Genomic DNA, 21,983 nt, shown 5'->3' on the forward strand with positions numbered 1-21,983 from the left:
GTTTTTTTTCAAAAAAAGTCGGAAGAGAGAAAAAAATCGTGACTGTCCCAGAAAATACAGGGCAAATGGTCACCCTATTCACAGAAATTTTTCTTGTTTTTTTTTTTTAAATTAAAAAAAATCACTCCTCCCAACAGCAAGCTCTAGATCCGCCCCTGCTTTACTGCCTGGAGTAGTTCTTGAACGCTGCTGTGGTGGTCGAGTGGTCATAGTGACCGACTTGCAACATGTGAGGAACCAGGCTCAACCCCCATCAGCACCACAGTGGTAGTCAGCTAAAAGTTAGTTTTCTGTGGTTCCCAACTTTGATGAGTGAATGCGAGCCAATCTCCCCATTAAAAAGTCTTGCAACAGGCCTATGACAGCACAAATACTCAATCATTACACTTCACTCACAATTTGAGATATAGATGGCAACGCTGAAAAATCAGACAACACTAGATCTCTACAATAGAACAAATTCTGTGGCAGGGTTTTGGCGTTCTCATTCAGTAGTTCTTGAACTCTACTCATCCTCTCTCGTCCTACTACTTAACTGTACATGGAACTCATACACATTCCTCCACAGAATTTCTAATGAATCAACACATGCCGAAATGTGTGTGCGCGCATGTGTGGCCCTATCGTATTTATGGTGTCGAGTTGCATTTGTTTCGTGGTCATGCTGCCATCTGCCTTCCATTTTCCATAAAGATGGAAATACATTTTAATTTTCTGTCAGTATAGTGCTGTAGATCTGCCTGCTCTCTGCAGACAGACTTTTTCAAATGGGTGACAGGCTCGCATTCACATCTCGAAGCTGGAAAACTGCAGAAAACCAACTCTTTAACTGCAACACTATCCCCGTTCTCTGCAAATTTTCTTTTACTTCATCCATAAGGAGTCACTTCCATTACAGTGCTCTCCTTGTCTGCGGGAACAGAAAGAAGTCACCCAGAATGAGATGTGGCAGTAGAAAGTTGGGACAATAGTATAATCTTGAAATCCATCCAGAACCTTTAGACAGGTGAGCTTATGTGAGCCCGTCCATTATCTTGATTAATGGACCAATTTTTACCATGCATTTTATTTTTTGATCCTGTTTGAGCAGCGCAGGTGTAAGTTTGACAAGCAGTATCTATGCAGTGTTTTTGATGAAATAAAGACAATACTGTCGCTAGACATACTATCGAGTAATCAATCCACAAATTTGTTCATTTGTTCAGACTGGTCTTTCAGCTGCCTTCACTGTTAAATTTCTTTGATTTCTCCTCCTCAAAAAACGCCAAGTCATGGCAGGTCTTTAATTCACAGGTTGCTACTTTTGAAAAAGGAAAATTCACTCTTAAAAAATTTATTTAATCCAAGTCACTCCTTGAAAGCTTGTTGCTTTATGCCAATTTCTACTGTACTCTTGCCTGAATAAAAACACTTTCACCCATATTCTTTATCTTTGTTATCCCACCATTCTGAAAATTGCAAGATGCCGTGACTAGGAGTGCAAACAACAAGGAATCAAAGACCACCCACTACATATAGATTGATGGCATTTGGTATACAGTGATACCCCCAACTTACTGCGCAGTAATCCGTTCCAAGACTGAGGGCATAAGTCGAAAAAGACATAAGTCAACATGAACTTTCCTAATGGTAATGCTCTTTCCTGTTCAGGAAGAGACGGAAGGTAAATCTTCAGATTTTACTTATTCTTTCTTATCTATTCGTCTTTTCTTCATGCAACTCTCTTGGTAAACATTTTCTTTTAGAACGGGATGTTAAATGCCTTCAAGTAAGGTTGTATCTAGAAATTTATTTTTGGGGGGAATAAAAAGGACCAAAGCGAAGATGAAAAATAGACTTAGCATGTTATTTCATCATTTTCAACATATTTTGGAGGAAAACCAGAATCCTGATCCTCCTGCTCACTACAGCCTTTGCTCAAAATACATCCGATTGAGAAAAAAAAATTAAATTGAGACTATATAAATGTAGGATGACATAGGTCAGGATATTACTGTACTGGAATAGCAAACATCGAGCTAACAATTTCTAGCAGTATGATCTGTAATTAAAATATACAAAATTGCAATGCAATGTTGCCATTCTAGTTACTTTTGGATACCCCCATGTATATAAACTGCTTATATTTCTATTTTGTTTATTCAGCATAGCTATCGTATTACAAAGAATTTCCAAGTTTCTGAATTGGCAGAGGGGCATTTCTTTCTCGATAATCTTTTAATTTATGGAAACAAAGACATTGTCCTCATAATTTACATCATGCACACACAGTTCTCAAACTTAAAGTATTGCACAATAAATTTCAATACAAAATCTCTCAGCAGCCTCGTCACTAAAAGAAGATTTAAAAACATGATGTTTTAAAATCGGACCACGGTTTCAATTACAGAACAAAAAATTTCTTTTAAAAAAACTAAAATTAAATACAAATGGGGATGTCTGAATCACAGGGACAATGACGGCGAAAGATCGCCAGACAGTTTTTCATTTTGACAATTTTTTTTTTTCAATTGCAGTTTCTCCTGTCCAAATAAACATTGTGCAAAATCAGCTGCCGAAATAAAATCTGTAACAAAATTCAACTTCAATAATCCTTCGATAAATTTAATGAGTGTTTTCCACAATGAAAACTATCCTCACAATGAACAATTATATCACCAGCCTGTCATTTCTGAGATACCGTGGTCGAACCGCACACAGACTCTGGTTGCTCAGTTACATGCCTAGAAGCTAGCGACGAAATGCTATTGGAATGGATTATATTGGGCATGCTTACCACAACAACTGGTTTGACAATGTGTTGGCTCGATACGGTTCCTGGAGCCTGGAGAAACTGTTGTTGTATGATGGGTATCTGGTTGTTGAACGATTTCAATATGGGCGAAGCTAGGACCTTACTGAGTGGCTGTGACTGAGCTAGAACTTGATGATGTAATGCAGTACCTGTATGAGAAACGACCGATACTGACCCAACGAATGGTGATACGCCTGCACCCACCAGATGGTTAGCTGGCACAGCAATAGGAGATGAAAACTGTGGAATATTGGAGCTGTGCGGCAACAAATTGCTGCATACTGAACTTGACGTAGAGGAATGCTGATGACTTGATGTAGGCACCTGGCGACTAGTACTGACAATCTTCAAATCTGAAGCAAAAAAAATTCCACAACACTGGTTATTAAACAGACTTCAAATGCATAATTTTTACTTGAAATTCATTTTTCAAACTTAGAAAACTACAGGAAGATATGCAAGGGTTTTTTTTTTGTCTGAACACACATTATGCCAACAGAAGTAATTTTCATATAATTTTCATATGTAATTTCATCAAATATTATGTCCTTGAACAATACATTATTCCAACCTAAGAGAGACACTTGACTACAGCATGTCATGTCAGATCAGATGATGCCATTCTTTTCTAGAAGGACAAGCCAATTGTAAAAGCTCAGTCGTTAATGAGCTATTCTCGAGACGCAATTGTTTCACCTGTAAGAATTGAATAAAATTGCCTGTTGTGACATGACATGACGTAGCCAAGTCTCACCATGTGGTTGTGGAAGACTATACCTCGATGATGTGAGTCTGTCACTATGGCCACTCGATCACCAGCAGTGGAGAATGTGCCGGGGAGATGCTGACAACTGATGTCCTAGCCATTTGACAGACATGAGGTTGTCACCGTAAATGCTTTGTAAATGACTATGGATATTGGTCACACACTTATACTCACTTTTACTCGTTAAGGACTCTTGCATTTTTAACATTTTGGATTCCAGGGACTCAAAAAAAGGAGTGATATCATCTATTCTGAGTGGCATCACTGCCTAATGCAGGACTTAAATCAAAAATGTGTTCAGGCACCAGTGCAATTTTCAGGAGCCAAGTATGGTACTTTTCTTGAGTAAAACTATCCTAAAAAAAATTTTTTTACTTTTCTTATGTTAAAAGATGTAGCATAATGAAATCAGAAAATTTTGCATCACCCTTAGACTCAAATTTATAAATTAACTCCAATTCAACAACCACATTTAGAAAATTTTAGGTGCAAACTACCAATTTTCTAGTCGCCTAGGCGATCTGGCACTTCAATCATTATTTTTTGAGCAATTTCTACACAAATTTTTTTTTCAGAATGTCCAACAATAATATACTTATTCCTAAGAAAACAAGTGATTCAATGCTTGACTAAAACAAAAATTATTAGAAATAGAAAATTGGCTGCCTTTAGACATTTTTTCTTAAATTAAATAACATACAATGCTGATTGAAATTATAAAAAAAATAAAGAGAACCAACTCACTTTCTGGAAGAGCCTGGTTCAGCGATGGTTGGCAGGACTTGGAAGCATTCAGTGTGTTTCGTGAAATGGAATACGAAACATTGGGACCACTAGGATCAGAACTAGCTGCAGAGTTTTTCAGAGTCATGGCAATGGTTGTGTTAGACACTGGTGATGCAGCCTTCACTAATCCTGAGCTAGGAAGAGAGGAAACACTGGAAGACATCAATTCTGAAATTGTGGATGCCTGACTGACGATAACTGGCTGGGCCGTAGCTGTAGCTATTTGTGTCACAGCAACAAAACCCTTAGATGAGACCAGTGCAACTGGGGACGATGCCGGCGGCTTCGATTGCGTAGACAGATCGGTTACCTGGACTAGTTGATCTGGAATGCCTGATTTTGATCCGGCCGTGGCCACATAGGGCAGATTGGAGGTAAGAACGTGTATTTGTCCATGATGCTGTTGATGATGAGGGCTGACTGTGAATGGCTGGATGGTTGCTTGCGATGCAACAGAAGCTCCTGCTGCTGCTAGAAGTTTGATGCCAGATGGTGGGGTGATCACCTGAACAGCATGTGAAGGGCTTACAATGCCAGTCATGGTGTGTAAGCTGCCAGCAGAGACAAACTGAAGTAAAAGAAATAATTAGCTCAGTAAATGAATAACTTATACACGAAAAAAAATTAAGCACTTCACGATTTCTAAAGATTCATTAACGAAGTTGTGGAGTGAAATCAAATAGCCATCGGGGATATGAAATTAGATCTAGAATCATTCGATCATTTTTGTCGCACCACAGTCATTTTCTGCACACAAGGGCTAATTAGACCGGGACATACAATTTATTGCCGATTCCGAATGGCTGGCTTGTTTTTTATACTCATCGAAAGGTTGGTGTGCTAACCCCTCAATGATCTAGAATCAATCTAGCCCATTCATGAACAAGCTTTTGGCTGAACGAACTTGGATGATATCTATTTGATGTACAGCGATAAATCTGGTAGCCTTGTTACAATCTAACCGCATGTTAGAAAAAGGATGGAGGAAGGGAAAGAAAAAATTGAACAGAAAAAAAGGGGGAAAAATAAATAGGAAAAGGAAAACAGTACAATAGATAAATAGATATGAGAGTATGCAACAGATTTCTGTTTTCTCACTCACCCTACAAGTTCTCTTTCGCTCGTATGTGTATATCATAAGAAGATGCATTATATATGGGGAAAGAAATCACTAACAAGAGTATAGACAAAACAGAGGTAAAAAAAAAACAACAACTTCAGTTCATAGGGTTAAAAAAAGCTTCACGATCATCAGGAAAGAAAATACTGAAAACTGGATCAAATTTATTCCACTAGCACTTGGAAGAAATATTTCGTCCATGATTGTAAAAGGGCTAGGGCAAGTGTGAAAATTGAATTCTTTTAATGGTAAACAGTGAGTCATGTGAGAGCAAAAATATAACTAGGAAGTGGCGTCTGGTGTCTCCCACAACCCACGGTTCAGCTCTGTATTAGAAACATATGGAGTGAATGCTTAAAATAGTCATGCTTGTAATGACTGAAAGCAACTGAGTGGTATGAAATGGTATTATATAAATTAAAAAATGTTTTGTTCATAAAAATTACAAACCCGGGAAGAACTGCTGACAACACCATCAGATGCAACCAAATGTAGGCTACTAGTTTCAGCTGCAGGCCGAGACTTTGTGTAGATGGAAGTGGATGTATCTGATGAGCTGCTCCTGGGAAGTCCAGAAGAAGGCATGGACAGGCCTGAGGTACGAGTGTTCTTAGGCAAACCTAAGAGGGAAAAATAAATAGCTCTTTTAACCGATTGCATTGCAAAGCAATTAAATATCCGTTGAAGATAAGTTTCAATTAATGTAATTTTGGTATTACTGATTTATTGTAACAATAGTTCCAATCTCATGTGACAACATTTCGCTAGCTGTTGTTCATGGACCAAAGATGGCCATCTCCTCAGGCAAACTATACCAGATAATGATATAAAGATAGTCAGTTTTATCAAGGCTTGACCATAAAGTAATAAAGTACTCTGCAACTTTATGACAAAAACTAATGTCTACATAACTTTTGCTTTAATAATGTTATAATCTATAGATGATAGATGGTGCAATTTGTTTGATGGCTCTCAGAAATATCGAAATCTGTTGACACCGGTTTCAGTATTGCACAAACGCATGTGATTGGCCAAGTGGAGGGCTGGAAAAAATCTTCCAGAGGGTTACGCACCATCCAGACAGTGGCGCCACAAACCTAGTACTATGCAATAAAAACTTGTGGAATATTCTTTTTCTCAAAGTTTCAACCAGACCTATAAATAGTAGGAAAACTGGGAATAGGGGATGCAGATTCAAGATTAGAGAGATTTGATGAAAAGTCAGTTGTGTTTAAACTTTGCAAAAAAGTTGTTAGCTCTCTGATTAGCTTGTAAATACGTGTAAATTGCTGTTCTGTAAATAAATCTGTGTTTGTCCATCGAACTGCTTCTCGTTTTGCAATCTCGAAGTCTTGTGAAAATTATCTGGAAAAATATCAGATTTGCTGATTTACAAGAGGTGAGTACAACAATATCAGAATCTAACAAGATTGTTAAGATCTTGTTAAACAAGGTGCAAAGTTTTATGGCTTGTAAATGAACATTAATACAAGGTATCTAGTCAGTGCACACTTCCACGTGCTCTATGTTTTTGTGTAGTTGATATCAGATCAATAGCCAACTTCCGGCCATGTCTTCTACCACACCTGTGAAGTGACACAAACATTTTACAAATCATGGGTCTTTCTGCTAACAAAGCCAACGAGGGAAGACATGTGGTCCAGGACCTGACCTGGCTGGAGGGCGAGCCAGCGAGGGAAGATACGTGGCCCAGGACCTGGCCACTGCGGAGGGCTCACCCGAGCATACAAACCAAGGAGAGAAGACGCGTGGACCTGGCCTGGCCATGGGCGGAGGGCTCACCCAAGCCAACGAGGGAAGATATGTGGGTCCAGGACCTGGCCTGGCCACAGAGGAGGGCTCATCTGAGCCAACAAGGAAAGGCGCATGGATCTGGCCTGGCCATGGCGGAGGCTCACCTGAGCCAACAAGCCAATGAGGGAAGACGCATGGTCCAGGACCAGGCCACAGCGGAGGGCTCACCCAAGCCAACAATGGCAGACACGTGGACCTGACCTGGCCAACAAGCCAACGAGGAAAGACACATGGTCCAGGACCTGGCTTGGCCTCAACAGAGGCTCAACCAAGCCAATGAGGGAAAACATGGTCCAGGACATGGCCTGGCCACGGCAGAGGGCTCTCCCGAGCCAACAAGGGAAGGCGCATGGTCCAGGGCTCACTCAAGACAACAAGCCAACAAAGAAAGCGCAGGAAGGCCAGGCCAGGCACGGCGGAGGCTCACCCAAGCCAATGAGGGAAAACGTGGTTCAGGACATGCCGCTTGGACACAGAGAACAACAAAGGACTCCAGCTCAATAGAACTACAAAGACATCAGAAGAGCTCATCGGAATAAATTGTATATTATATAATAGAAATATTTAAATCTGTATATACATTTTTTTAACCAGTCAACTGTCCAATTAATTTCTCTGAGCATTTTACCCGCAGTGCCCACTAGTTTTTGAAGATGTGTGTGCTTTTTTCCTTTTTTTTTTCCTTTTCTTGGAAATTTGAAATATTAAAATATTTTTTATAGCATGTTTTTTTATAGCTTGAATGTGTTGAGACATAATATGACACCCCAAAGGGGGGGGGGGGGGTGTCATAATTTCCTGTGACTAAAAGAAATGCTGTTGATGGATTTATGTGGAACTATAGTAGTTGAACCTTTGCTAAAAGATACACGAGTAATAAAACAGATGCATCTTCGCAAGGGAATCGGAAATAAAAAAAAAGCAATGGGGATGCAGCTTTGCAAAACATGACAAAGATAATAGTAATAATAATCTCAGACCTTGAAATATAACTGTTCAACTCCATCTAGTGATAAGATGATAAAGTAGAAGAATGGCTGTACAGATGGCAGCACATGTATGACAAATTATTTCGTCATATCTATGTGAAAAAGATTGAAAAGTCTGTGCATTGACAAATGCTGTCGTAGGCCCCACCATTACATATGGTAGCGACAACAATTGCCGTCATAACCACTTGACTGGTGAAAATGACCAAAAAAGTCTGCGTATCGGCAAACGCTGTCATAGGCACCACCATTACATATGGCAGCAATGGCAAATGCTGTTGTAACCTCTTGACTGGTTAATAATGTGGTTTTATATTCATATATTTTATATGCATAATAAAGCATCCAACACCGCCCAGCCCCTCCCCTCATCCGGGGCAATGGCTAAAATTGACAATGGTCAATAGAGCCTGGGCGGTGCACGGTATGAAATGAAAAATAAAATGCTAACAAGGCTTCAAACATATGCCAAAAAGAAATCCAGAGGAGCGATATCGGGTATCTGGGTGGTCAGGCTATTGGTCCAATGCAGCCAATCAGTTGGAGAAGTTGTGTCCAAAAATGTAAGAAAACTTTGCACCTCGGTGGCATGGTGGTAAGATTCTTGTCTACCACCATGAAGCATGCCGTCAGGTCCCAGTTTAAACTAGGGGAAAAATGTAGATAATAAGATGTTTCCCCTAACAAGCTTGGGGTAACCATGATAGATGGTGCCTTCATTTCCAACCCAACTGGTTAACTTCAGTAAATTGCAGTATAATGATATGGCCATAGTTGGTGTGTGGTGAGGATGGCCTCATCTTGCTGGAAGGTAGAATTGAGCTGCAACTGTTGCATATATGGGGTATTGAATGAAGTTGGAATACATTCAGGTAAATTTATGTGATCACCTGAAGCATATATATATATATATTAGCTTTAAGTTTTACAAACCAGAAAAAAAATTATGCACCAGTCACATTTCTCAGGAGCCAAACATGATTTTTCTCTCAAGGAAAAATGGCCCAGAATCCTGAACAATGCTTTTAGACTTTAACACTGCCAGACAAACAACAAAAAATTTGTTGTCTTTAGACTTGATCTAGCAATTAATTTTCTAGTTGGCAATTTGGTAAGAGATGATTTGTAAGACCTGTATTAGTGCATGAGCAAAAAATTAATGCGGCAGTCATTTTACTGGTCTATGAATTTAGAAAAGTTGAGAAAAGCTAATTTACGTTTTCGGCTGGTACAAATGAAGCCCCAGATATTGTTATTATGAGAAAACCTCCAGAGCTCACAATGTTGAATGAGCAAACAAATTAGTTTGACACTGGATATATTCCAGTTGAGCACAGAAATATTAATCTGAGCACTATGTTCATTCTGATGTCAACTCAAAATAATGTACCATCAGACATCAGTTTCCTTTGGATTAATAGTTGTAAAAAAATCAACGGAATTCAGTGATGGCCAGATATCGTCAGATCCCTTGCCAGATATTGTCATTGCAAGCAATGAATTTTATAAAATTGAAAGCAGGGATTAAAAATAAAACATTACCAGCAGTCGTTGCAGCAGGCTTTGGAGTTGAACTCGCAACCTGAGGAGAGGGCACTTGATTTTTTGCATCCGGCGTATGTTTAGGGGTACTGTGGTTTGAAACTGGAGACGCTTCGCTGGCAAAATCTTCATCAATATCGCTTCCGCCTCCACATTCTTTAAAAATAAATAAAATGTTAATAATGAATAATTGCGCTACTGAAAGGGACAAAGAGCATCTAAAGAGGAAAATAAGAAGAGTCATAAATTTTATTATGCATTACTAGTTGAGAATAAATATAAAATGGCTGACTCTTTATTAAATGTGAAATTGTCACAAATTTACAAAAAAATTTATTCTGTAAGTAACATTAAAATACAATACATCATCCTTAAATTTGATTGTCAATATTATGAAAATAAAAATCTCTCAATTACAAGTTTTTAATATTTATTTAAATAATAAATTGCTTAATTAAAATTCAATATCATTTGAAATTGCCAATAATTTAGTTTTAAATTCAAAATACCAATTTTATATTTATAATTGTCATAAATTCTCAGTAATCGACCAAAATATTAGCCAAATATTTAGACGGCTTTTATATAAAAGGAGCCATTAAATCAAAACTGAGAAAAAGCTATTTAAAGTTGTCTTCGATTCAGTTATCTCTTCAGTTTGGTAGTTGGTTCAAGTGCACACAGATGACATCACAGCCTATATGTCACTTAGTTCTATGTAGATAAAAAAATCCCACCTATACAAAAAAATTTACTATACACTGTAATTTCCTGAATGTAATCCACAGATGCAAATTACACTTCTTTGACAAAAAATAGTCACATAGGCTGCAACCAGGGCCCGGATTAACCATTAAGAAAAATAAGCACATGCTTAGGGCATCAGGAGAAAAAGGGCACCACAAAAAATGATCAAATAGCACATTGTTTTCAAATGTACAATTTTTCCCCAATTATCCAGTATAAAATCCTGAAATTTTAAGAGCAATTGATTTCACAATTGAAGGTTTTTATCGAAAGGTTTACCAGGGCCGCGAGTAAAGGAGGACAGGGGGGGGGGCTGTTCCACAGGTGCTGTCAAGGAAGGGCATAAAGTTTAACTTTTAAGATAAAAATTATGGGGAGGGAGTGCCAAAATGAATACAGACACCCCTTCCCCCGTGACAAATTAAATTTTTTTCATTTTTTCTATTTATGGCTCCGAGGGCGACACAAAAGCAGAGAAACTAAGTTAATTACAAACAAGAACTGGCGTTTGTCGTCAGTTTTTGGATTGAGATTTTGCTCTATTTCCATAAAGTAGGCCCAGAACCATACAACAGCATCATAGCCCCCCCCCCTCCCCCACCTATATATGCTACCCACCTCCCAATTCGCATACTTACTTCCTCCAACATTTTAACAGATCAAATTGTTACGAGGCCTTCCCAGCACTTGAGGTTCCTGAGTCAGGGCATCACAGGCTTTGAACAAAAATTTCTAATTCTTCTGAACCTACCCCACTTAAAATACCTGCTTGCCATTTTGTATAGCCTAATCTTAAAGAGCCTAACTTTGATTTGATGGGAGGCCCTTGGACAAAAGAGGTATTGGGGCCCCTTCAACTGTGGTCGAAGAAGTTTACATCAGCAAATACAGTACAGGTTTCTACAACATTAAAAAAAGGATAAGCACTATTCTAAATGAAATGTAATGTAAAATTCTCCACATGTGTCTAAGTGTTGATGTGTGTTCTCCAAGTGGTTTTTTTTTCACACTCTCATATAAGCAAAATTATTGATAATGTCATCAAAATCAAATTTTTCAGTAATCTCAGCTCCATTACACAATAAAACTAAAGATGAATGTTTTCATTGCAAAAGACTTGAGTGAACTGATTTATCCTTTTTAATAAGAAGAATGATCTTTTTCTAGAACAGTTTGATGTTGGTGATGTTGTCAAAGATGATTCAATACTGTCTCAAATGTTTGGCGAAACGTCTCTTTTAAATCTCAAGCGTTATTTAACATTTGTGGCATTGAGTCACAAACCTGAACCAAGGATGAAAATTGTTGTAGTTAGTCTGAAAAAAGGTTTGGAAGATCAGATGCATGAAGTTTTGTATTACACAAATATGCAGACTTTATGAAGATTTGAGGATTTCACATTGATTAAATATCAAAGTTTTCTTGTCATCGTTTCATGAATAATTTTATGGTCAAAGGATGTGAAATTGAGGAATTGAACAAAAGACTGTGACACATTGAAACATTTTTATTGTGGAGTTAACATTGCAATAGATGCATTACCCAGACTGTATAAAATCTGTTACTGATTGGTATAATATTAAAATCGATATTTAATAGGGTTTTTTAATAATGGACACTTTGCAAATAGTATGATGTTATCTAGGGAAAATTCGTTGATTTCCCGAAATTTTAACAAATAGAATTTATAAAAATTTGAGTAAAATATATACTATTATAAATTTAGGGGCCCCCTTAAAACATGAAGCCATGGGCAAATGCCCATGTTATCCATGCAGAAATCTCACCCTGCCAACTTACATTAGAAAATTGTAAACTTAATTGTCATGAAGGGCCATGGTAAAGATAAAAGTAAAGGGGACTGGAAAAAGGGGGGTGCACACACTAAAATCACTTGAGTGCTTAGGGCCTTCATATGGTTCAATCCAGCCCTTTCTACAACAACAGCATGTAATCCACCAGTAAAAATTTTATTCACCAATACATAAAGCTTAAGGAACATAGAGAGCTGCGAGTTTGTTGCTTTTTTATATTTAAAAAATGTTGCTTTTTCTACTTGCATCTTATAAATGTTTAAAAAAATATTTTTATAAATTTTTAAAATATTTGTTTTAACCTTTCAGGACGGAAAAACTGCAGATACAAATGCAGCAGTAATCTGCACTAAAAAAAAAAAATCCTGTTTTTAGCATATAATCTGCAAATTATAAAAGAAAAATTATGGTATTTTGGAAATACACTATGCAAGGAAGTTCTTGAATTCGATTCCTAGAACGCCAAGAACACAAACAACCTTGACGCATCATCTCTAGGGATAATCATATAAAGACTGTAGTACATAATTACCTTTTTTTTCCATCAAAATAACAACATCTACAATTTTTTTAACTGTGGGAATACCTGATGAGCATTTACAATCACCCTATACCATGGCCCCTAGGCTGGGATCTTTTGCGGGCCCCTCGGTCAGACTTTTAACGGGCCCCTTCTGTAATTAATTTATAGCGTGGAAAAAGAAAAAAATAATGAGAACTGTCCTGGGCCCTGTCAGCCCCCCCCCCATGTGGGGGGCCATGCCCTATACTACATGTTTTTTGACAACCCCCCCCCCTGCTTTTTACCCGAACTTACACCATATACATGATATTTTAGAATGGCAGCAAAGCATTCCAGCAAAGCCATGTTTCCATGTCATACATTTAAAACATTAATCCAAAAAAGAACAGAAAAAATGTGCAGTACCAGGAATATTCAAAAACCCTGTTGAAATCCTCACCTGATGCAGTAGTTGTAGTTTCATTTTCTTCGACAGATATGAGAGCATTGACATCGATGTGATCATACTGTGCTGACATCTCTTTTTTTAGTGCTGCCAATTGCTGCTGAAATGCTATTTTATCTCGAGCCAGTTTCTCCAAGTCATGCTCGTGCTCACGTTCTTTACGTTTCAATATCTAAAACGCATTCAAAATAAAAACACTGATAACTAATTTATTTAATTACCATCAAAAATATAAAAAAAATTCCTTATTTAAGTAATAAAAGCTCTATCGGTCATCTTGCATGGATTTTTACATAAATTGTTCCGATTTGTTTGTACTACAATCATTAAAATTTAATTACTTTAGCTATTAAAATTTTTCAGCAAGGTCTCCACGTGAGGCTTGTTTTGCTTGATGCCAGCTATCAAATGGAATTTTTAACAGAACACAATTATTTCTATAGATCTACATTGAAAATCATTTATTTCTTTACCATGTTGAATACTTTTAATTAGGAATTTTCGAAGTGCTATATATGCAGTGATACCTCGTCTAATAAAGGTAATTCGTTTCGGAATAATGTTTGTTAGCTAAAATGCAATTTCTATAGGATTCTATGGAAAATTGTTTAATTCGTTCCAGGTACTAAAATTTGATAAGTATTTTCAAACACCAAGGAGAGAGAGTGCCATAAAAAAAAAGACAAAACTGACCGAAGGCTAAAATGAACAGATTTAAAACTGAATAAATGAGAATTTACAGGAAGATGAAATACTGAAGATTTTTCTATTTTACACTAATGTACACAACCAATGCCAGCTTTAGTTGGTGTTGAAGCTGGTGTTGACACAACCTAGTCAAGTTCGTAGGTGTCTCCCATTCATTTGTGTTTTGGTCAACTCATTTCTGTGTCTAGCACATGAATATGGAAAAGGTAAGTTCCTAGAATTTCCAGACAGTTCAGTTTGATGCTGAGAGTGGTTCACTGTAAGAAAGCTTGCTCTGAAAAAATATAGGCTCCTATAGGCTCTTGTTCAATGCATTTTCAGCTGAATATTTCATTTCACACGAAATGATTCAAAAAATTGCAGAAAGAAAAGTGGAGGTACATCTGGGGAAAAATTCTAAAATGTAAAATGACACAAATTAATTGGGGTTGAGTGACACTAATTCTGATGATGATTGCCGCTAGAATTCAGCTCATGACGAGGCTGTTATGTTAGGGTGTCCACCCATATCAACAAAAATGTTCGTTAGCCGAGGCAGAAAATCACACAAAAAAAACATTCATTAGCCAAAAAATTTGTAAGCTGAGGCATTTGTTACCCGAGATATCACTGTATTGTGCAGGGTGCATAGCAAAATCTCTTTACCCTGAAATAACTCAGGAACTGCTGATCCTAGAAGTGTACTTCCAATTAGAAACAGGGCCGTCTTAGGGGAACATGGGCCCCCCCCCCCGGGCCAAGCAATTTTTCTGAGGCCCTGCCTGCCAATTTTTGAAAATTTCAACTGATTCTCGTTTTTGTGAGGACCCTCTTCTCTTGAGGCCCCCGGGTCGTGCCTGGGTGGGCCCACGTGTTAAGACAGCATTGATTAGAAAAAGTATCCAAATAACATGTATACCTTAAACACATCATTCATATTGCAAGGGGCTGTATAGTTATTAAAATTTTAAAAAAATCAACTTTTTATTTTATCACCATCCCCCAAAAACCCAATTAGAAAATTGTTGTGATGTCTTTCCTGAGTCCCACCAAAAACAAAAAATCCATGTTCCTAAGTATTTGCTGAGATGTTTGAATGCAAAAATCGTCGACGGTGAAGGAAAGAACCTCATAAACTAATGGACAGGGTCATTCTATGCCTGAAATGCTGTTCTTTCCCTCATTTTCAGCGTTTTTCAACTTCAAATATCTCAGCAAATATTGCATTTGAGAAGACCATACTTTTTTTACCCCTGCTCAAGAAAGAAATAACTTTCTGATTGGAAATAGAGTACAGGGTACCCCCTGTAAAAAAAATTTGTATCTCTGTACACATACCGCCGCTCTTAGTAAAAAAAATGACGTATCTATAGATGGATACGCTATTTAAACCTTTTCTAATTGAAAATGTTTTTCTATAGACTTATAGATTAGGGGAAACCTAAAAAAAACCTTCTTAACCTTTCTGGTTTATGAATTATTTTAGGTGAAACAGATTTAAGTTATCACCCTGTATATAAACAGTTATGATGTGCATCTTATGTGCAGATTTCCTTCAAGTAAGTTAAATGCCAGAACATGCTTACTGAATATTTTAAGAGCCCTTTTTTCCCCTTTAAAATTTCAAGAATACAAACTTCAGTAACATTGTTTATGAACCATAAATACGTTCATCATTTCCTTATACGTTTTAAATGTGTAAACTTCTACAAAAATTATCATAACAGTTCATAATTTCTTGATAAGAAATTTTTTAAAGAAAAAAAATTTTGTTACACCAGATTCAATGAACATATTATGAACATATATATTATATGAACATCATTTATATTTAAAAATTTAGCATGGATATTCTGCAACAAAACAGACTGAAGTAAACACAACCCTTCTCCACTTCATAATTTAAAACCCCATCCACTATAGTCATAAGCAGCGAGTCATAGTCAGAATGGTAAATACTATATCAAAAGTTAACCTATTTTTAATTTATTCATTAAACTCTGGAACTGGGTGATTAGTTTTGAATGTAATACCCCCAAAATAGAGCAAAAAAAGTTCTCATCTTTGTTTTCTTAAGATCTCATCTATCTCCTGACGTGGGAAATAATGTAAACATTGGACAAATACACACACTCTCATAATTAGTGTTCACAAAATTTTGTCACTTTTCTTTCATAAAATAGTATCATCTAGTGTCAATGAAAAGAGCAGTATTGTTCAACCTGTTGTTCATAAATATTTTGCAGAGGGACCAAAGGATAATTTTCAATACATAAATGATACATTTAATGTCGTAAAATTGCAACTTATTACTTCAATTTTTATATGTAAATTTAAAGAAGTATGCATTTCAGACTTTAGGATGGAGGCCCGGTGCATTGAGCTTCACTACAGGGAGTGCACAATATCAAAAAGGTTGGGAAATACTGGTATAGGGTATTTTTTCTGCCGAATGCATTTATCGCGATTTGCTGCAAATGGTGATAAGCAGCAGTATCACTGTCCCAGACCCAATTTCATTTTCAGATGAAAAATGGCTTGAATTCTACAGAGCTATGAATCCTTGAATGTTTGAGCGGTACGTACATTAAGATTTTAACATTTATTAAAAGCTTATCTTAATTCCATGAAGATCAAGACATAATCGTTCATCAACCGCATAAATATTCTTTCAGAACAAAAATGCTTTTCCTTGAAAATGGCAATTTAGAGAAAACTGAAATGTAGAGTGTGATATTATTTGAATGGAAATGTAAAACTTTTCAATGAACAATTGTTCAAATGAAATTTGGTTTTAATAGGATGTTTGCCAGGGGTGCAGTGTATTTTCAAGCACCCACAGTATTTTGTAGCAGCCCCAGAATTATTTTTTTAATCACAATCTCCTATATAGAGACCAAGTGTAGCACTCACAGGTCCAACAGAGTAATACAATTTTTCAATGAACGAGGGCTGCGATCCTGTTCATGAAAAAACGTTATGTCCCCATTTGGTGAACGCTTATGGATTCATCGCTTATAGGATATAGCTTATTAATTCATATGCTCTGGAACCTAAGGAAGGACTGAGGCCATTTGAGCTCCCCCCCCCCCGGACCGTCTTAAGAGCATCAGGGCGACTCCCGAGCCAAATGGATTTTTTTTGAGGCTCTACCAAGCAAATTCTTGAAAAATTCAACTACTACTTGTTTTTCTGAGGCCCTCTTCTCATGCCCCGGTAGGCCCATGCGCTACGACGGCACTGCCCGCCCCCCCCCCCCCCCCAACGATGGAGAATTCACCTTCTCTCTCTTCTTGCGTACGCACTTCAGTCCCGCATATGCAGGACGACCAGCAACTTTCGCCCCCCCCCCAAATGCTTTCTTCATGTCCACTTATTCCACCATATCATTCACTCGGGGGGGGGGGGGGGAAAGCTGGTCCTTTTCCCCGACCTTGTATGAAATGTATGAAAACTAGTTATTTCAGGGAAGAGAGGTCCCACCTCTAGGTACGGTCTTCCAAACAAATGCGACAGGTAGAAATGATGGGGGGTGGGTGGACTACGGAACACACACACACGCCGAGGAAAAGCGTTGAACCTCATAGAATAATGCAAAACAATGTGGTGTGACTCTGGCAGGAATTTCATGTGCGAAACGTCTAGGGGGTTGACTATTTCCTCATGCTATAGTCTGCCCGCGGTATGTATATGTATCGTAGTCAAAAATCGGACTCCCAAGTACGCAATCAATCGTCTATTGTAGTCCCATTCACATCCTCTCCCGCGCGCGCACACACGCACGTGGTACACCATTCTCTCTATTCTTTCCTCAAAAAACTAGAAAAGCTCTTTCTCACACAGAAAACCGAAACGCATGCGTGGAAATGAACGAGGTGGAAAAGACTGCCGGTCATCACAGAAAACGGAGGAAAAGGTTAAAACCCGTAGAATAGGAGAATAAATAAATAAAAAAAACTCTATCAGTAGTTTTCAGTGCACTGCCCTTTTCCTCGGGGTTACAGGCCCCAAAGAGGGAAGCCAGGATTTCAGATTCCCTCCATTTCGCACCTTGGGATATAAACTGTAGAAGAATAAAAAAAAAATTGCGAAAAAACCCTCCAAGAAAACAGAATATCTGACGCATCGATTGAATGTTTGCGCCAGCCAGCAGGGAGTGAGCGGAACAGGTGGAAGAGCCTGCAGAAGGAAAATACGTCACGGAATAACCACGTGAAGAAGCCCCGCCCAGACAGCATGGCCAGACTGGAAGCATGGCTCCCTTTTCACGGGGCCCGATCGCTGGTAGCGAGCTTCAAACACCACAACGATAACCGAAGGAAATGCGATTGGCTTCGTGGCTGGATTCGCAGTGAAATATTTGTCGGGCTCAACGAGCTGAATACCCTCGCGGCCACGGACAACATTTAGGGCAGCAGCGGGTACCTATAAATGCGTATTTAATAGGGGAAAAAAAAATGTGAGCCGAGAGGATAGAGCTCGAATCGATCTTTTGACAAACAAGCCGCAGAAAGCATCGTTTCGGGTGTACTGATGGGTTTGGGAATTTCCAGATGAATATTTCCGGCGGAGGTCGCGAGCTTCGTGATCAATACGCACGCAAGGCAAAGACACAAAAATGGAAGTGAAACTATTCCAGCGAAATTACCCCCTATTCAGTCGTTTTTTACAATAAAAATTCATCCGTAGTTCCTTAATCAAACCCAGAGGGGAATCAAGAACCTACTAGATATGCCAGTCACTCGGTATATTTTTCTTGCGCCCCCTCCCTCCGCATCAGGGATGAAAGTAATAATTTCAGAGTTTTCAATGAAAATTCAGAATTCGATGAAACATTCAAAACCGATGGAAGAAATGATTTCAGAGTCAATGGAAGTCCAGACTAATGTGCCCCCCCCCCCAGTGACTCGGGGACCGGGCCACGTCGGCTACCCCTGTTAAAACACACACCACAGACAGCTCGGAGTGGAGGGGAGGAGTCCACTGAATATAATAACGTGATCCTCACGTATTCCCTAGAGATCCGTAAGATCTTTTCAGGGAATTCTTTAGTAGGAAATAATAGTTTGAATTTTTTTTTACCGGAATTCGAACCCCAGACCTACACAGTCGGAGGCTAACTCCCTAACCACTGGACAGGCGGCGAAGTATATCTTTTATATGAATATCTTTTGAAAATCATTTCCCTAATTGAAGCAGAAAATTTTGAAGAATCTGCAAAAAAGCCTTGGATCTGGCCCCTCCATTATACAAAATTGACTCCCAATTTTACAAATGTCTTACTGACGCATGAGCCCATCCGGCACGGCCCGGAATCTCAGGTGCAGAGAGAGGCCTCCATCATAGTGAGATCTGGTTTCAATTTTCGAGAGTATGCGGAGGGGAGGGGCAATGATCCTGTAAGACTGCACTGATATCACCGATATTTCGGGATAATAATGAGGTTTCTTCTCCCCCACCCCATGGCCGGACTAGACAAGGGCTCTAAGCTCTAGCTTCTTTCGTATCAACAGAAGTCGAGTATTATACTGAAACATCCTCTAGTTGCACGCACTAAGGCCTTAACGCACGGGGCCCCTCATGATAATAAGATTTGTACTATAATCTTCTAGAGTAAATATGTAAATCAGCAGACTAGGTAAGACGACATCAGAACACTTTGCGTGCGGGGGGGGGGGGTGATGCTTTTAAGACGGTCCTAGTACTGAGCTGCACGTGTGCTGTGCACCGGAAATTTTTTCAAGTGCATCTGATCAACCTTTTTTTCAATTTTGCGATGAACCTTTACAGTCTGTGCTTGTTTCAATGCACACGATGTCGCTACGAATACCTTATTTTCAAACATGGGATTTCACTAGTTTAAAGTACCAAAGGATGTTTTGAGGTGTCGTGAATTCGATACCCGGTTCGTCCTTGTCAGAAACTTTCAGGTTGTCAAAAACACACAGGGGTACAACAGAAACGGCGACATGACCACAGAATACGATTGCTACCACGGGGAGTCCCACATCGAGTTTTTAGCGTACCAACCTCTCGGTGAGTATAAAAAAAGGCTGCCTATAAATTGTAGGTCCCGGTGTAATCAGCCCTTGTGTACAGAGAATGACCGTGGCGCGACAAAAATTATCAAAAATATGGGGGTTTTTTCCTGCCTAATTAAATTCCGGAATAATTTTTCTAATTGGAAGTACCGTTTTTATGTGTGTGTGTGTGACCAACAGTCTAAAAATCAAAGCAGAGCCGTCTCAATTTCATGAGCACACTCGGGTACGGCCCGGGGGCCGCTAGTGCATATGATACCAAAATCAGAATCATTTTTAGAACAAGTCCATAAATTGGTCAGTGGGTATACTTCCAGCCAGATAGAGGGTCCCACACCATAACTTACTTTCTATCAAGACGGCCCCGAGTTAAAGGGAGTATAAAGATTTTACCCTGTCCTTAAATATGTGTGTGTATAAAGACTCTCTCTGTATATTGAACTAATTTTAATGGGGTCATAAGCGTCCAATCTAAACTAGCTTCACTGTACTTCTTCAAAACCCAAATACGACACTGACCTTATGTTTTCCTGATCCTACATTTTCATATTTCATTACAAGTGCAATACAATATGCCTTACCTAATGAGTTCGGTGCTATTGCACAACACTAACGATGGTAATTTTTCCTTGTATAAATCAATGCCCACAGACATTGTTTTTTCGTGGATTCGCAGCAACAACCAGCCATTACCTGTATGCAACGGAGGGCACCCCTGAGAATGCTCAAATTTGAGGTTTTTCTGTCGTCCATGTTCGGAAGTTGCTTTTTCAAAGCTTCGAAACATTCCTTCAAATGGGCCCGTCTGAAACAAGCATAACAACAACATATAGCACACTTTTGCAGCTAACAAATGAATCATAATTGAAAGAAGAAAAATAAGAAGCAAAAGGGTCTCTGTTCAGAAGTTATTGTACAGCTTGTTTTTAAGACATTCTATTAACCCTTTAAGCGGCATTAACGAGATATCTCGCCTCCTTTTTAAAAGCCCTCAATGAAACACTTTTCCCTATGGCCGCTCAGTTTGCACCTGCTGAAAGCCAATTTCTGTAAAAGAAGTATGGCATTTTGAAAAGGGGAGGGTTGGTGATTTCTGCTTCGCCGCTTAAAAGATTAAGCACAAACAAACGTATTAGTTGTCAAAATAATCTACATTTGATAACCACACAAAAAAGACACGTTTACTTTGTCTCGCGTTTAATTTTTCTCTGAAAAATGCTTTATTTTCCTCTGTACAGAATTTAATACCAAAACCAAATTAATTTATTTTGAATATTTTTTTAACCGACTAACAGTCCATAAATCTCATTCAAAATGTTTCTGAGCATTGTTACGAAACGACTTAGGAAAGCGCCTCACCTCTTGAGTGAAGGACATTTTGAAATGATCCTGATGGTTTTCTTCCCATTCCCATACAAACAGCAGATCTGAGCATTTTTGCTACAGGACCTTTATAACCCCAAAAATCTGTCCTTCCCACATATATTTGCAAAGAACTGATTTAAAGGAGAAAACTAAGGCTTATATAAATAGCACAAGATTGCCAGATTAAATTCATGAACGTGGATGGAGATACACTGTAGAGAAGTTTAAACTTCAAATAACCATGCTTCATTTTTGAAACCAATGCAAGCAATAATACAGCCCGATACAAGCCCGATTTCCACATGGAGCATTTGTCCAGGAGCCTTCTAAATTTAGATAACATATACCAAATATCTTAATGTTTACTTCGCGTAAGTAGGGTTTCCCAGAAACATCTGCTCGACAATTTTGACCAAAACTCCTGAAGAAAAAATAGTTCAAACTTGCGAAAATGCTTTTCACAGGTTCGTTTTTTTTCCAAATTTTTCCCTGACTTTCAGTTATTTGTATATTTCGAGACTATTGTTTAACCCTTACAGCGACAATCTC

The 21,983-nt window shown here is 38.4% G+C and overlaps 1 protein-coding gene across 1 annotated transcript in view; it reads right to left on the bottom strand.

Annotated features, from left to right (window-relative positions):
• Nucleotides 1-2,507: 2,507 nt before the first annotated feature.
• LOC149075757 (uncharacterized) overlaps nt 2,508-21,983 on the bottom strand; it is a 32,978-nt gene continuing 13,502 nt past the window's right edge. The window contains exons 4-9 of the mRNA XM_089243260.1: nt 20,763-20,874; nt 13,336-13,513; nt 9,813-9,968; nt 5,917-6,086; nt 4,305-4,914; nt 2,508-3,147 (exon numbers count right to left, since the gene is read on the bottom strand). Coding sequence (XP_089099386.1) covers nt 2,666-3,147; nt 4,305-4,914; nt 5,917-6,086; nt 9,813-9,968; nt 13,336-13,513; nt 20,763-20,874 — 1,708 coding nt within the window. The 3' untranslated portion in view covers nt 2,508-2,665. The remainder of the gene's footprint in view (nt 3,148-4,304; nt 4,915-5,916; nt 6,087-9,812; nt 9,969-13,335; nt 13,514-20,762; nt 20,875-21,983) is intronic.

Source organism: Pholcus phalangioides, unplaced genomic scaffold (assembly GCF_987345545.1).
Source record: "Pholcus phalangioides strain wild (caught in Gottingen) unplaced genomic scaffold, Ppha-v1.0 ptg000015l_1, whole genome shotgun sequence".
NCBI lineage: Eukaryota > Metazoa > Arthropoda > Arachnida > Araneae > Pholcidae > Pholcus > Pholcus phalangioides.